Source organism: Haliaeetus albicilla, chromosome 8 (assembly GCF_947461875.1).
Source record: "Haliaeetus albicilla chromosome 8, bHalAlb1.1, whole genome shotgun sequence".
NCBI classification, from domain to species: Eukaryota; Metazoa; Chordata; class Aves; order Accipitriformes; family Accipitridae; genus Haliaeetus; species Haliaeetus albicilla.
The window spans coordinates 12,608,684-12,621,127 of record NC_091490.1 but is presented as its reverse complement, the minus strand read 5'-3'; the positions used below and the strand labels follow the sequence as shown (position 1 = coordinate 12,621,127).

The 12,444-nt window shown below is 54.2% G+C and overlaps 1 protein-coding gene across 13 annotated transcripts in view; it reads left to right on the top strand.

Moving 5' to 3' along the window:
* The window catches only part of PTPRF (protein tyrosine phosphatase receptor type F), a 392,972-nt gene that overhangs the window by 361,377 nt on the left and 19,151 nt on the right, over positions 1–12,444 (top strand). For 8 of the 13 annotated variants that reach the window (XM_069788949.1, XM_069788941.1, XM_069788938.1 and 5 more), the window contains 2 exons: positions 1,441–1,473; positions 4,405–4,502. In XM_069788949.1, the coding sequence (XP_069645050.1) occupies positions 1,441–1,473; positions 4,405–4,502 (131 nt within the window). The remainder of the gene's footprint in view (positions 1–1,440; positions 1,474–4,404; positions 4,503–12,444) is intronic. The other 5 variants (XM_069788950.1, XM_069788945.1, XM_069788943.1 and 2 more) reach the window with 1 other exon arrangement.

Genomic DNA, 12,444 nt, shown 5'->3' with positions numbered 1-12,444 from the left:
CAGATCACTGGGAGCAGCACTACGTGAGGGGGTCACACACAGTCAGCAACAGCATGCAGCTTCTTGAGGAGGAGCAAGGTGTTAAACAGGGCTGCTCCAGGACACCTGTGCATGGGGACAGGCCTCTGTGACATGTCTCCACTGCCCAGGGATGCAAGAGCCGACTGCTGTATGCTTGTGGTTCACACTGGATGGAGGAGTGTGACAGGTCACGCTTGCACTGCTCCCATCTCCAACAACAGATGGGAGTGTTTGCAACGAGGGCATCCCTTGCTAGAGCTGTAGGAAGGGTCAAGAGCTGCCATCAGAGAAGAGGGATCCGGGAAATTTCTTTTCCTACCTGTGCCTAAGGATAAATCAAAGACACTGGCTCATTCAGGAAGCTTGCAGAGCTCTCTGGAGAGAGAAAAACAACCCAAAGTGCCCAGTTCATTAGAGACAGCAGCAGCGCTCTGGGATGCTGCTAGCCAACGCTCCCCCACTAAGTGACAGCACCTCCTCCCCACAGCATCACTTGTGAGGCTCTGCGGGGCGGAAGCGGGTGTTGTGCAGCTAGAATTGACTGTTCCAGCTCCTGATGAGCTTGTCCTCATTAATGAGGAGGCATGAAAACCACCGAGCCCAGTGGGCCCATGCTGTTGCCCCTGTCACCTGCCCGAGGTCAAGGCAGTGCTGCGTGCATGCATTGACAAGAGGTGTTGGCCGCTGGCCCTGCACGCTTCAGTAGCTGGTCTCCCTGCTGGAGTGTGCTGAGCAGGGAAAACTTGTTTAATGCATAATTAATTGGGCTACTGTTATTAAATATTAAGCTTCCTCATTTTTGTGGTTTTTACTTCAGACGAGGGTTATTTCTCCCACTGTCAGCCTCGCTGTACTAACATACCACTGTGCCAAGTCACTGAGAGGATATGGGACCAGGCAGTGTCCCAATACGCCATGAAATGAGGCTGATTTGTGCTGCTGATGAGCTGCGAGCGGGCTGGAGGCTCAGGGGCACTGAGCAGAGATTGCTGGGGCTGAGTGTGGTCCTCCTGGCCACCGAGCAGCACAGATGTCCCCTGTACCTGCCATCCACCTGCCCTTGCTGGCTTCCCTTGGGCACGGGGCCGTGGACAGTGGTGTACAGTGAGAAGTGTAGCTCTTGGCGTCAGATGAATATCTGTGCGCTCACTCCCCTGCGAGTACCTCCAGCTCCACACGTTTGTCAGCGTCAGGGGATGGTGCTGGCCAGAGCCAAAAGCCCGGTGTGTAAGAGGCCAGCTGCAGAGCAGCCCCTGGGGCCAGGTAGCTGGTCCTGTGCAGGAGGGAGGCTCCCGGTCCTGTGGCAGATGGTGCTTTCCTTTGCATCTTCATCTCTTTGTCTTTCCATTTCTGAACCTCTGCGATGATGACTAAAGGCTAATGGGATTTCTGTTCTTGCCCCGTTTCTTTTCTTTGCAGGTGCCAGTGTCCCCAGTTGCCCGAATATCTCAAGTTAGTTTTAACTCCTGTATTTATCTTTTGACACCTTTTGCTTTTTCTTTCCCTTTCTTTCTTGTCTCTGTAATTTTTGTTTCAATGTCATGAAGGTCACCCTCACTCACAGCAGACTGTAGAACGGCAGTGATTTCACTTTCTGACATGATGTGTGGGGCCAAGCTCGGGTACCATCTGCACGGCACTACAGCAGCTCACCGCAGCACAGTGCAGAAGGGAAGGCCCCAGGTGCTGGGCTGCCAGGACGTTCCTGCAGCAGCCCTTCGCCTGCTCCCAGGCCTCCAGCTCCTTCGCAGCGGGAGGGGGTGGCCAGCTAAAAAACCCTAATGGACAAATTGAAGGGTGCTTTGCAGCCCGGTGGTTGAACACACTCTCCTCCTACCTCAGGCAAACCGGCTTCCCTAGGCTGGGTTGCGTGTGCCATAGAGTTAGGCAGAACAGGTGCCGAGGGATGCTGATCTCTTCTCTGAGCTGCCGTGCAGTTGGTCTGTTTGGCAGTGTTGGCACCAGAGTCCCAGGCACAGAGCAGAGGGACTTTACTGCTCTAGCAGGTTGGATGGAGTAGTACCAGGACTACGGGTGTAACTGCCCCTTTATCTCTTGTCTTGTGAGCTTCAAGTTCACTCTCAACCATAAAAGCATGTCCTCCCTGCTGCTTGATGTACAAGGCATCTGCGTGTGCGCACAGGAACGGGAGAAGTACATAGGACAGATGCTTTGCCCAGGAGCAGAGCCAAGGGCTTTACAGTCTGCGGCCGTGCAGGCATTGTGAAACCTCTAAGCTCTTCTAGCCTGGCGGAGAGCTCACTGTCCTCTTGCCAGAGTCATTGGAAGAGCATGTAGAAGTCCTGGTAGTGTGTACAAATCTCCTCTGTCTTGCCCTACACGGTTAGTGGCAGTTGTTCTAGGTTCACCATAATGGGATACCAACCACCTCTTTCTCTCCATCTGCTCTTGCAGCTGCTTTGTTGCTGCAACACTCCTTTGGCCAGCAAAACTGAAGTTTGGAGAGACCCCTTGTATTTCTCAGTGGAGATGAGTGTCTGCAGCTCTGCTGTGGTCCATGGCTCTGCCGTGCTTCATACATAACCATGCTGGGATAAGCACACACCATGGCGATGTTCCAGCCTCTTCTTCAAGCCCCACACTTCTGCCTTGGTGCCACACTGTTCTCCTCATTCAATTGCTCAGCAGTAACAGCTCTGCACTGCAAAGGCTGCTCCTGAGCCACAGCCTCTGGAGGTCTGGCTCTGGCACCAATAAGCAAATTGTGCAGAAATCAAAGCATCATCTTTGTGGGCCTGCTCAACCACCTTGGGGATCCTGATGGGTGAAGTGGCAAACAGAGGACCATTTGCAGGAGGACCTCAGCACAAGGCAGAAGAGGGATCTTTCCTTCTCTGTCTGTCCATGTGCTCTCAGGCCATCTGTGGATATCTCTGCGCTGTCAAGTGATAGAAGGACAAGTGTGTGCTGGATTGGGTCTTGCCTATACGCAGCGATGTCAGATGCTTTTGGCAGAGGTGTGAGGAGCCCTGCTGTGCAGCGGCTGCGGTGTAACACTTCCATGTTATCACCTAGTGGCTTGTCACCGCTGTGTAAAATGCACGTACTCAGCCTGGGGACTGCTCCATCACCTCAGCGGCCCATCACTGCCATCAGTGGCAGTGTTCAGGCTCCTGAGCGATTGAGAAGCTCCTGGCCATGCTCCAGTCTGTCTCCCTGGGTGTGAATCAACAGCTTCAGCCTATTAATAATCATTATTACCCACGTGGGGTTTCTGGGAAACCCACAGAGCAGCTGATGGAGCCACGAACCTTGGGATTTGGATGAGCCAGGCTTTGGATGAGATGTTTCACAGCCACGTTCCTGCCAATTTGCCATCTCAGCTTCAGAGAAAGAGGTTGCAATGGTTGAGCCTTGAATCCCAGGGCCCCAGTAGGGCTTCTCCCAATCCCACATGCATACCCCCTCAGTACCTGTCCCCTGGGTGGGACCTGTGGGATCCCCTCCTGCGGGCCTCTCCCCTGAGCAGGGCTTGGGCTGTGCCCAGGACGATCCATACTGTGCATCCCTGCTTTAGACAGGGCAAGACCTGCCATGGCTTGAGCTGCATCCCAGCTTGCAGCAGCCTCCTGGAAACTGCTGTAGGGCACATCACTGAACATGGTGCCTTGCACGAGCCACCCAGTGGAGCTGGATTTTGGGCCCCAGAGCTGGCCCTGCCTCTGGAGCACCATTGAAAAGCACTGAGTTACGCAGCTGTGGGCAGAGCTGCTCCTCAGCTCTTGGCAAGTTGCGCAGTCTCCGACCAGGGGAGCAGCCGGTCCTCTGTGAGGCCTTTCCCATCTTTCTTTAGCTCCCCAGGGGCTGGGGCAGCATCTGCCTACCCCAAAAAGCTGTGCACATACACCACGGAGGTTTCCCCTGGTGCACGTCTGGGCAAGTTTCGTTTTGGCTAATGCCATTGTTAGGGGTAAGCAAGAGGATCAGCCTCAGCCCTTGGCGGTGAGAGCGCCAGAGAATCAGTGTGTTCAACTTCAGCCTATGCAGGAGCCCGCGAAGTGCATTGACAGCGTATCCTCGGCCCGTTCCTGCCGGGGGCTTCCCCGAGCCCCGGCCCGCTGCGTGGCCTGCTCTGTGTGCCCGGTGGCTGTACTGTCCGAGCATGCTCACCTGGTCATGCACATTCTGCACATCACCTTTCTGTTTTGTTTCACCGAACCGTGTGCTCTGAGAGTGCGTGCAGCATGCCGTGTGATCTCGCCGACTTCCCATCCATCCTGCCCAGCGCTTCACATAGTCACACGTGTCCGCCTTGCACCCACCTTTCGGGTTTGCTGTGCACATGCTGTTGTTGAGCCTTCCTTGGCCATGCAGAGCCGTAACCGTTTTCCTCTCCCTCCTACCTCCTTGTCTTGCTTGCAGGCATGCGTGACCACCCCCCCATCCCTGTGACGGACCTCGCCGACAACATCGATAGGCTGAAGGCCAACGATGGGCTGAAGTTCTCCCAGGAGTATGAGGTGAGCGTGAGAGTGTGCTGGGCGGTGGGGGCAAAGTGATGCTGGCCAGGACCCCCAGCAGAGAGGGCTTGAAAGCTGAGCTGTGCCTCCCCCGCACCGGCATCGCCTGCGTGGGCTCCGAGCCAGGCCTGGGAGCCTGCCAGCTCTCCCTGCCAGCCCCAGAGCAGTGGGAACTCGCCTTGAGCAGTTGAAGCATGGTTTGTACAGGGTAAAGGCCTTGCAAGCTGAACGCGCAGCAGCCTGCCATGCTCCCTCCGTGGTTATGGTCTTAGGAGTGAATGGGAGCTCGTGTCTACCCACCTGGGCTGTCTCTGTTTACTTTGTTCTTCTGCTCCGTGAGGGCTGCCCTCCGTGCAGGCTGGCTGAGGTATTTCAGTCCATAGCATCCTGTGCCCCTTCACTTCCGTCTGTATTCAGAGCTTTGTTTTCTGCACCATCCTCTGCTGCTGACAAAAACACATTTGAGTTTTCATTCCTGCGTTCCTCATCTAATCTCCCCCTGCGTGCTGCTGGACTGTGCTGGTGTTAGCCTGTGCCGTTCAGCATCTCTGCCACCAGAAACTCTGCTAATGTCCCACTGCCCTGGAGCAATCCCAGCTCCCCTCCCTGCATGGAGCTCTCTCTGCCTGTGCCTTGCAATCCTGAGCTGCAAACTCCCCTGCACTGCTGAATCACACTCCCACCCTTCTCCATATCTCTGGTGGAGCCCCAGACAGGTACTGTCTGCACCCACCACCGATGCTGCCTTTGCTCACACACAGAGGCATGCACTGGGCTTTTGGTGACACATACACACACACCCCCCAATCCTGTACTGCACCTCTCCCAGCCCAACTCCCTCCATTCCTGTCCTCCCCTGAGGACAACTTGCCAAGGGGGTGCACACGTGGAGGGCAAGGGGCTGACCTGCGCGAGGGCTGCTTTGCCTTTCTCACCCCTCTCTGGGCTGGATGATTAGGTTGAAAACATGTAAAGTCAGGGAAAGTTCCTCTGCAGCCACAAGAGCAGCAATGGCAGGATTATGTTTTCCTGTGCTTACATGCAGGACCCTCTTGAGCTGCAGGGGACTTGTAAATAAACCCCCCACTAGTATTAAAGAGGGAATAAATTTTGGAAGTGTCCTTTGCATGTGTTATCGCTTCTGTTTGAATTGTTATCTGCCTGTGCCTGTGGCCTCCCCTTCCTGCAGCATACCTAAACTGATTTATGAGATGAGATCAGAACATTTGCCCATAAGGTAGGATTATATATGCCAGGAAAGGCAAAGCAGATCTCTATGTTGAGAAGGTAAGGGACAAATTCCAGCTAGTTCAAAGGGTGTGCTGCCTGTATCTGAGGAAGGCGCAGAGCTCCTTTTTCCTTCAGGATGCCAAGTGGAGGGCTTTGCCATCCCTCTGCATACTGCTGTCTAGACCAGAGAGGAGCTGAGCTTTCTCCAGCTACAGCATTACATTGCAACTTGGGAAATGTTTAGAGGAATAATGTGCTTCCCCCGCAGTTACCTCTGTGTTCGTGTGTGTCCTGCCAGTGGTGCCAAGGTATGCAGTCATATCTGTCTGCCTTGGGCTTTTCTTACAAGTCCAGCTGAAATGTTAAGCAGGGCTGTCCACTGCGCTACAGGCAGACTGTGCCTCTGCTGCGCGGTGGGGATTCAGCAGGATCCAGTGTCTGTGCAATCCCATCCTCACACTAGGCCTGTGCTAGTTGGAGCCTGCAGCGTAATACTGAGCTGTGGGAACCGTTTTGGAAAAAATGAGCATTAAGTAAATTCTCTTAGCTGTTTTCATGAGCCTCTCTTCTCATTTCTCTTTCTTTAGAATATCATGGCTGGTTGAGAGCACCAATCAGTTGTACTTTTCATGTTGAAGCAGCTATTAAGTAGCTGATTGTTGCATGTAATTTTTTTCCCCTGGATTCTGCTGTGTTTGACTCCTCATCAGCTAGAAATTACTGAACATGACAGGCTCATATGGTGTTTGACACTAGGATGGACCCCAAAGCAGAAGGGGTTGCCCCTTGTTGACATGTGGGGATCGGTACAGTCATTTCCCATTTGAAATGCCAGTGAGAAAAATCCTGGACTGAGTTTGCAGAGAACAGCAGCTGCCTGTGCAGGATTACTGCAGCAATGGGTCTGCTCTCATCCTGGTCCCTGTGTGCGTGGGTTTGGTAGGGCAACAGCTCCCTTTGGCGCCTGCGATGGGAGGGCTGGAGGGCAGGATGAGCACGGCATGCGCTGCTGAGTAAGGAAATCCACGGAGTGGATGCGGAAATGGTGGAGGTGGGAAGGGAGCAGGCTGTGCAGCCCCTGCGGGAGCCCGAGAGGCAGGGAACCGCACCTCGGCAAATTCTGTGCAATTGCAGTCCGTGAGTGATGATAAGAGTCCCGGCGCTCACCCTGGGACTGTGGGAGCCCGAGACCTACGCAGAGCTGAGTGGTGACCCAGCACGCCGAAAGATGGAGGCCCTGACCATGTTTCCCTGTGGCATGATAGTGCTACGGGACTGGGTATAGCACAGCTGAGCAGGGAGAGCCGAGGGACGAAGGCATCACAGGTGAACCCCCAAGGCCCATTTGCTGTTTGATTGTGCTTTGAAATAGTTGCATTTTAAGTGTTTTTGCAGAGCAGCTGAGCAGCCTAACATCTCCGTGTGGTGCAGGGCTGGTTGTAAATGGCTCACGTTCCAGGAGCGGTGGCACCTCAGGCAGAAAGCAAATATTTAACAGCACTTTTAACCACTGAGGGCAGCTGCCCAGAGCTTGCTTTGGTTGTACAACCGATAGCAGGTTAACCTAGACATAGGTGACACAAAACAAGACCTGTCAGCCCTTCCCTGCGCCCCTGGGAAGGGAGCAGGGAGGGTGGCAGAGATTTCTCAGAGCCGTCTGGCCTCACTTCCCACAGGTCAGAGAACAAATAACATTGCTCACACCAGTTTGCCAGCACGCGTGGCCAAGCAGCCCATGCGGCAAAGCCAGCACAGAGCGAGCCGTGCACTGGCTGCAGTGAGAACGGGCTCTCGAGCTGCAGGTTAGCCCTCGCCCCCAGCGGGCAGGGAGCAATCCCAACTAGACCTGTTGGTACACCTGGTGTGACAGGAGAGGTTGAACTGCAGGTCCTGGGAGTTGAGCCGGCTGCAGGCACAGTTAGTTAACTCTGCTGCCGGCTGCTCTGGCGTGGGGCATGGCAGAGCCCCACCACAATCTTCCCAAGCATGCAGTAGAGCTGGGGGTGCAGAGTGCAAGGGTCTGGCAGCAGCTCCTGGCCCGGCCACATCAGGAGAATATTTCATTTTTAGTGTACAGTAAGAGCCACAGTGAATTTACAGCGTGGGATTAGTGGAATTAAATAAGTAGAAGGGAGGCTGAGCCCCTTAATTATTTATCTGCAGGCTGTGGTGGGTGCTGCAGCTGTGTTGGAGCTCCTCCTGTGGGCCACCTTCCCACGCTGCAGCCTTGTAGATGTGGGGCAGGATCCTGCTCTCGGGTGGGGGATTCCCACACTGGTACAAACAAGCGTGCACACATGCACCGCAACTCGCACTTTTACTGTGGGATCCAGCAAGCCGAGTGCTGCTGTCCCCTTTGTTGCTATTAACAAACACAGGACGGACTGGCTCCAACCAGGGCAGGTTCCTGCTCCCTTGTGTCTGCTGTCATTTCTGGGCTAGGTCCTGCACCACCTTCCCAGGGAAAATCTTGTCCTTACATCCAAACTGGAACTTGTGGCCATTGCCCCTTGTGCCCAGTCCCTTTGGCATGTCCCTCCAGTGGACAGCCCCTGGGAGCAGAGCAGGCTGGAGGTGATGAGAGCCAGGCAGCATGCCGCTGCTTGGCACATTACTCCTTGATAATCTTTAGGTTGTGCATGAAAATTGACTGTGCTCCTGCTTCCCAGTGAGGTGGGGAGGTTGCAGCACTTTCTCCACAGTTTTCTGTGGAGAGAAACACGGCTGGACAAACCCTGTGCTCACTTGCATTTCCCTTAAAGCCACCGGGGACATTGCATCTCCCATGCCTGCAGTCCTGGCAAGGCAGCTTAGGCTGCGGGAGAGGTGCTCGTGTCCCTGGGGCCGGTGAGCCCAGGAGGTGCTGGACCCGGGCTCCAGATAGCACCTGGGGAGCCGTGTGTTGCAGGTTTAATGCGCTAATCGGGAAGCTGCCTGGCAGGCACGCAGCACTCACGTTCCGGTAATAAGAATAATAAGGCTGAAGCACTGCCAGCGATTGATTCAGGAGCGCATTAGGTCCTCATTTGAGACGCAGCGCAGATTGACAGTGGTCAATGCCTGTGCTAATGTGGTTGATTTCACAGGAGGCTGGGAAGCACTCACAGCCCGAGCACCTTCCCCTCCCCATGCCCTTGTGTAGCCGCCTGGGCTGCTGAGCAGGACGGGGCCGTGGCTGCCCAGCTCCTTGGCTGCTACAGCCAGGGCCAGCCAAGCTGCCATGTTGCCCCAGAGGTCTGCCTGCCTGGGCTGCCCATGCCTGCCAGCAGTAGGGGCATCTGCAGGGACTCCGCTTGCAGAGCGATTTGGGAGCTGCACTGAGGAAGGGGAGCAGCAAACCCAAGGTGGACCGTATCTGAGACAGACTGGCACACAGGGATGTTTTCAAGGCATTTGTAAAGTGCTCTCGAGTCTGTCAAGGAAAGAGCCTTTTTCCAATCCCGTTTCAATGGTCTGGCTCTGTCTTTATGTTGATGGCAGTAGCAGCGGGGATCCCTGAGCTGCTTTGGAGAGATTGCTCCTTGCACTTCCATGCTGGGAAGGAGGAGTTTTACTAATTGGGCTTTTTCTTAATTTGCACTTGCTGTCTTACAGCATCTCCCCTGTCACTTTAAAGCAAAGCAAAAGTAAAAGTCATGGTGCTTTTAAGTTTGTTCCTGGCTCATTTCCTTCCAATTTCCCAGCCCTTCTGCTTTCTAGGAAGAATGAGTTGAAACTGTTACTCTGATCAAGTTTTGGGATGAAGAAGTCATTCCCATGAGCCCCAGAACGGAACAAGAGCAAACTCCCAGTGCCCAGGCAGGTGTGGAGCAAGGTGGGGAGACAAGGCAGTGCTGCCATAGTCAGGGACTGCGGAGCATCGTACAGATATGGGATAAGACTTTGCCAACCACCACTCCATGTAAGGACTTCAACTGCTCTCCAAGCAGCCCATCATCCTCCCGTTTATTTACTCATTTGTTTGCCTTAAAGGGGGGAACAGGTGTACATTAATTCATCACCAGAGTTTAAATTAAATCATTTTACTTCTAAATGAGTCACTAATTTGCAGGAGTATTTAATTAGAGCCTCTTTGCACTCAGGTGCTGTATTACTTCTGACTTTCTCACCTGTTTGCCCTCTTAAGAGGCTGATGATGATTAGACCGTTTCTACACATCCTCGTTGCACATCAAAGCAATTAACCCTAATGGCAACACCTTGATGCTCCTCCTCCATTCTGGGGGCTCTTGGCAGCCTTGTCTCCCCCAGGAAATAACCTTTTCCACCGCTGTGGCAGGACGCAGACTTGCTGTGCAAAGCACACTGCACCCCACAGCTTGGGCAGCCCTGCAGCCTTTTGGCCGTGATTTGCAGTGTAGATCGAGCACGAACGACTGCACTGAGCTCTCTCTGCCTCTGCTGTGAAGGGAGGATTCACTCTAGCACCCGCCTGTGCCCGGTGCTGAACGAGTGTTCACAGGGTGCAAGCAGGGTGCAAGAAAATGTTCAGTCATACCTGCAGGGCCAGTCTCAGTTCCGCTGCCAGCTAGCCAGCTCTCTGCATGGGCTGTCTGTGCCGACTAAGGCCACCTTTTTGAAAAAGAAGTGTTATTTATGTCTTTAATAGGCATTGGTAGATTTTTTTTCCTTAGTTTGTCTATTTGTGCTTCTCCTTCAGCGTGCTCCAGATTGACTAGACTGGTATCAAAATGCCTCTCACTCGTCTCTACTCCAAACAGAAAAGTCCTTACACATTTTGTTCCCCTTACTTTTTCATGCCTTTGATCATTTCTGTTGCCCTTGTCCAGTTCAGCCACACCATTAGGTGGGCAGCAGTCACCCCTGCCACACAGCTGAGGGAGGAGAGCATCCAAAGAGCTGATTTGGTGAGCAGCCTATCCTGAAAACAAAATATAGGTGCCTGAATGAAATGAAGTGCCCCAGAGAGCCGTGAGCTGCACTGGGACGTCTCTGTCCCTGGGCAGAGGAGTGTGCAGGGACCGTGGCAGCCAGGCCAGTGGGTTTCCAGCTACAAGTGGTGCTTGCGGTCTCCACTCCCACCATCCCTGCTGCAGTGCCTCTGAGTGCTGCTGCTGCCTGCTTATTACGCTGATAATAGAAAATTACAGGTTTTCTGTAGGAAATGTCTATTTACATCCTACGTTTCCCAAACTACCTATTAGCATTGCTGTGATGTCACATCCTCCTGCGTGTTTTCGTCAGCGCTGGCCCCTCTGCCTGCGGGCAGCCTGCTGCTGTGGGGAGGGCTGGTGGCGTGGGCCACACGTGGGGATGGGTGACTGCCCTGCACGTGCTGCAGAGCCCTCGGGGCTGGTGCAGCGATGCAGGCAGTGCCTGTGCTCGGTACCTGCACCCACTGCCAGCTGCTTGGGAAGTGCCTGCTCAACAGCACAGGAGTAGGGGACAGCGATGGGTGTCACCTTGTGCACAGCTGGTGGTTGATGGGGCTGAGCAGAGGGACTGTGAAGGCCGTGCAGGTCAGCCCAGTCAGGGAGCTGTGCTTCCCGGCTCAGCCTTTTGCTCACAGCTGATCCAGAGCTGACAGACTCACGGGCGTTTTACTGCCTGAGAAACCTTCTGACGTGGCTTTCTGCCAAGCAGTGAACGCAGATGCCTGCAGAGAGAATAACGTGTGGTGCTTTCCCTGGCCTGTTTGCTCGATATTTTTGCCTGTGGGCCAGCAAAGCTTCGGGGACCCTGAGCTGCAGCATTATTTTAAGAAGGCTTTGACTATGTTGGTAATATTGGGGGCGGGGGGTTCGTGGGATGACCGATTTCTGCTGTAGCTGCCTGCCCCGGGCTTGCCCAGGGCTGCATGTGCAGACCAAGTTCCTGCATGAGGCAGCTGTCTTATCTGGGTGCGTCACACACCTCTCGGACAGAGAGGCCATCCCATCTCAGAGGGGTGCTTTGGGGATGGTCCTTTTTCACCTTGTTTTGTGCATGGACAAAGACGATAGGAAAGGCTTTGCGAAGGAGCTGCCTGGCCATGGAGGAGCCATGCATCAGGCGCACCAACGCATGGCTCGTGGGAGAAGTATTGGGCGTGCGAGGCCAGGACACAGGTGGGATCAGGATGTGTGCTTTTCAGGCAGTTGCATAGCATGCAGGCCTTTGGCCAAGATTTATAACCACATCTCTTCTCCAGGTTTATAGTTCCTTGTCACTCTATTAACTCAAACGAGAGATGTTTACATTGCATAAGTAGCTAGAGCAGTGGATAGTAACCTATCAATTTTCATGACTATTCCCTGGCAAAAGCTCATAGGCTGTCTTGCAGGACACTAATACCCAAAGCTCCTGGGGCACAAGACACCCAGGGCTTGCTATATTTCAGGAGACTGCGGTTCAACAGCTAATAAAACCGCTAGGTCAAGAACTGCGCAGTCAGGTCTCTGTGGAGTCCTGGCATATGACCAAATTTCTGCTGACGGGTAGCTCCAGAGGAAGGGATGAGCGGGCAGTGGGAGTGGAGGTGAAGGCTCATCTGCAGCAGGCTGCCCTAGTGCGGGGTTGCTTTGCCTGCAGGTCACAGGAGGCAGGTCCCACTGGGGACTGGGTTTCGGTGTGGTCTGGCTTGACCTGCTGCTGGGGACACACATGGAAGCTGCATCTGGCCTTGGGGGGAGGTGCGTGGGGAGACACAGATTTCCTGACTGAAACACACGTGTGCTGCAGCATCCCACTGTGTTGGAACCGCTCCTGACTCC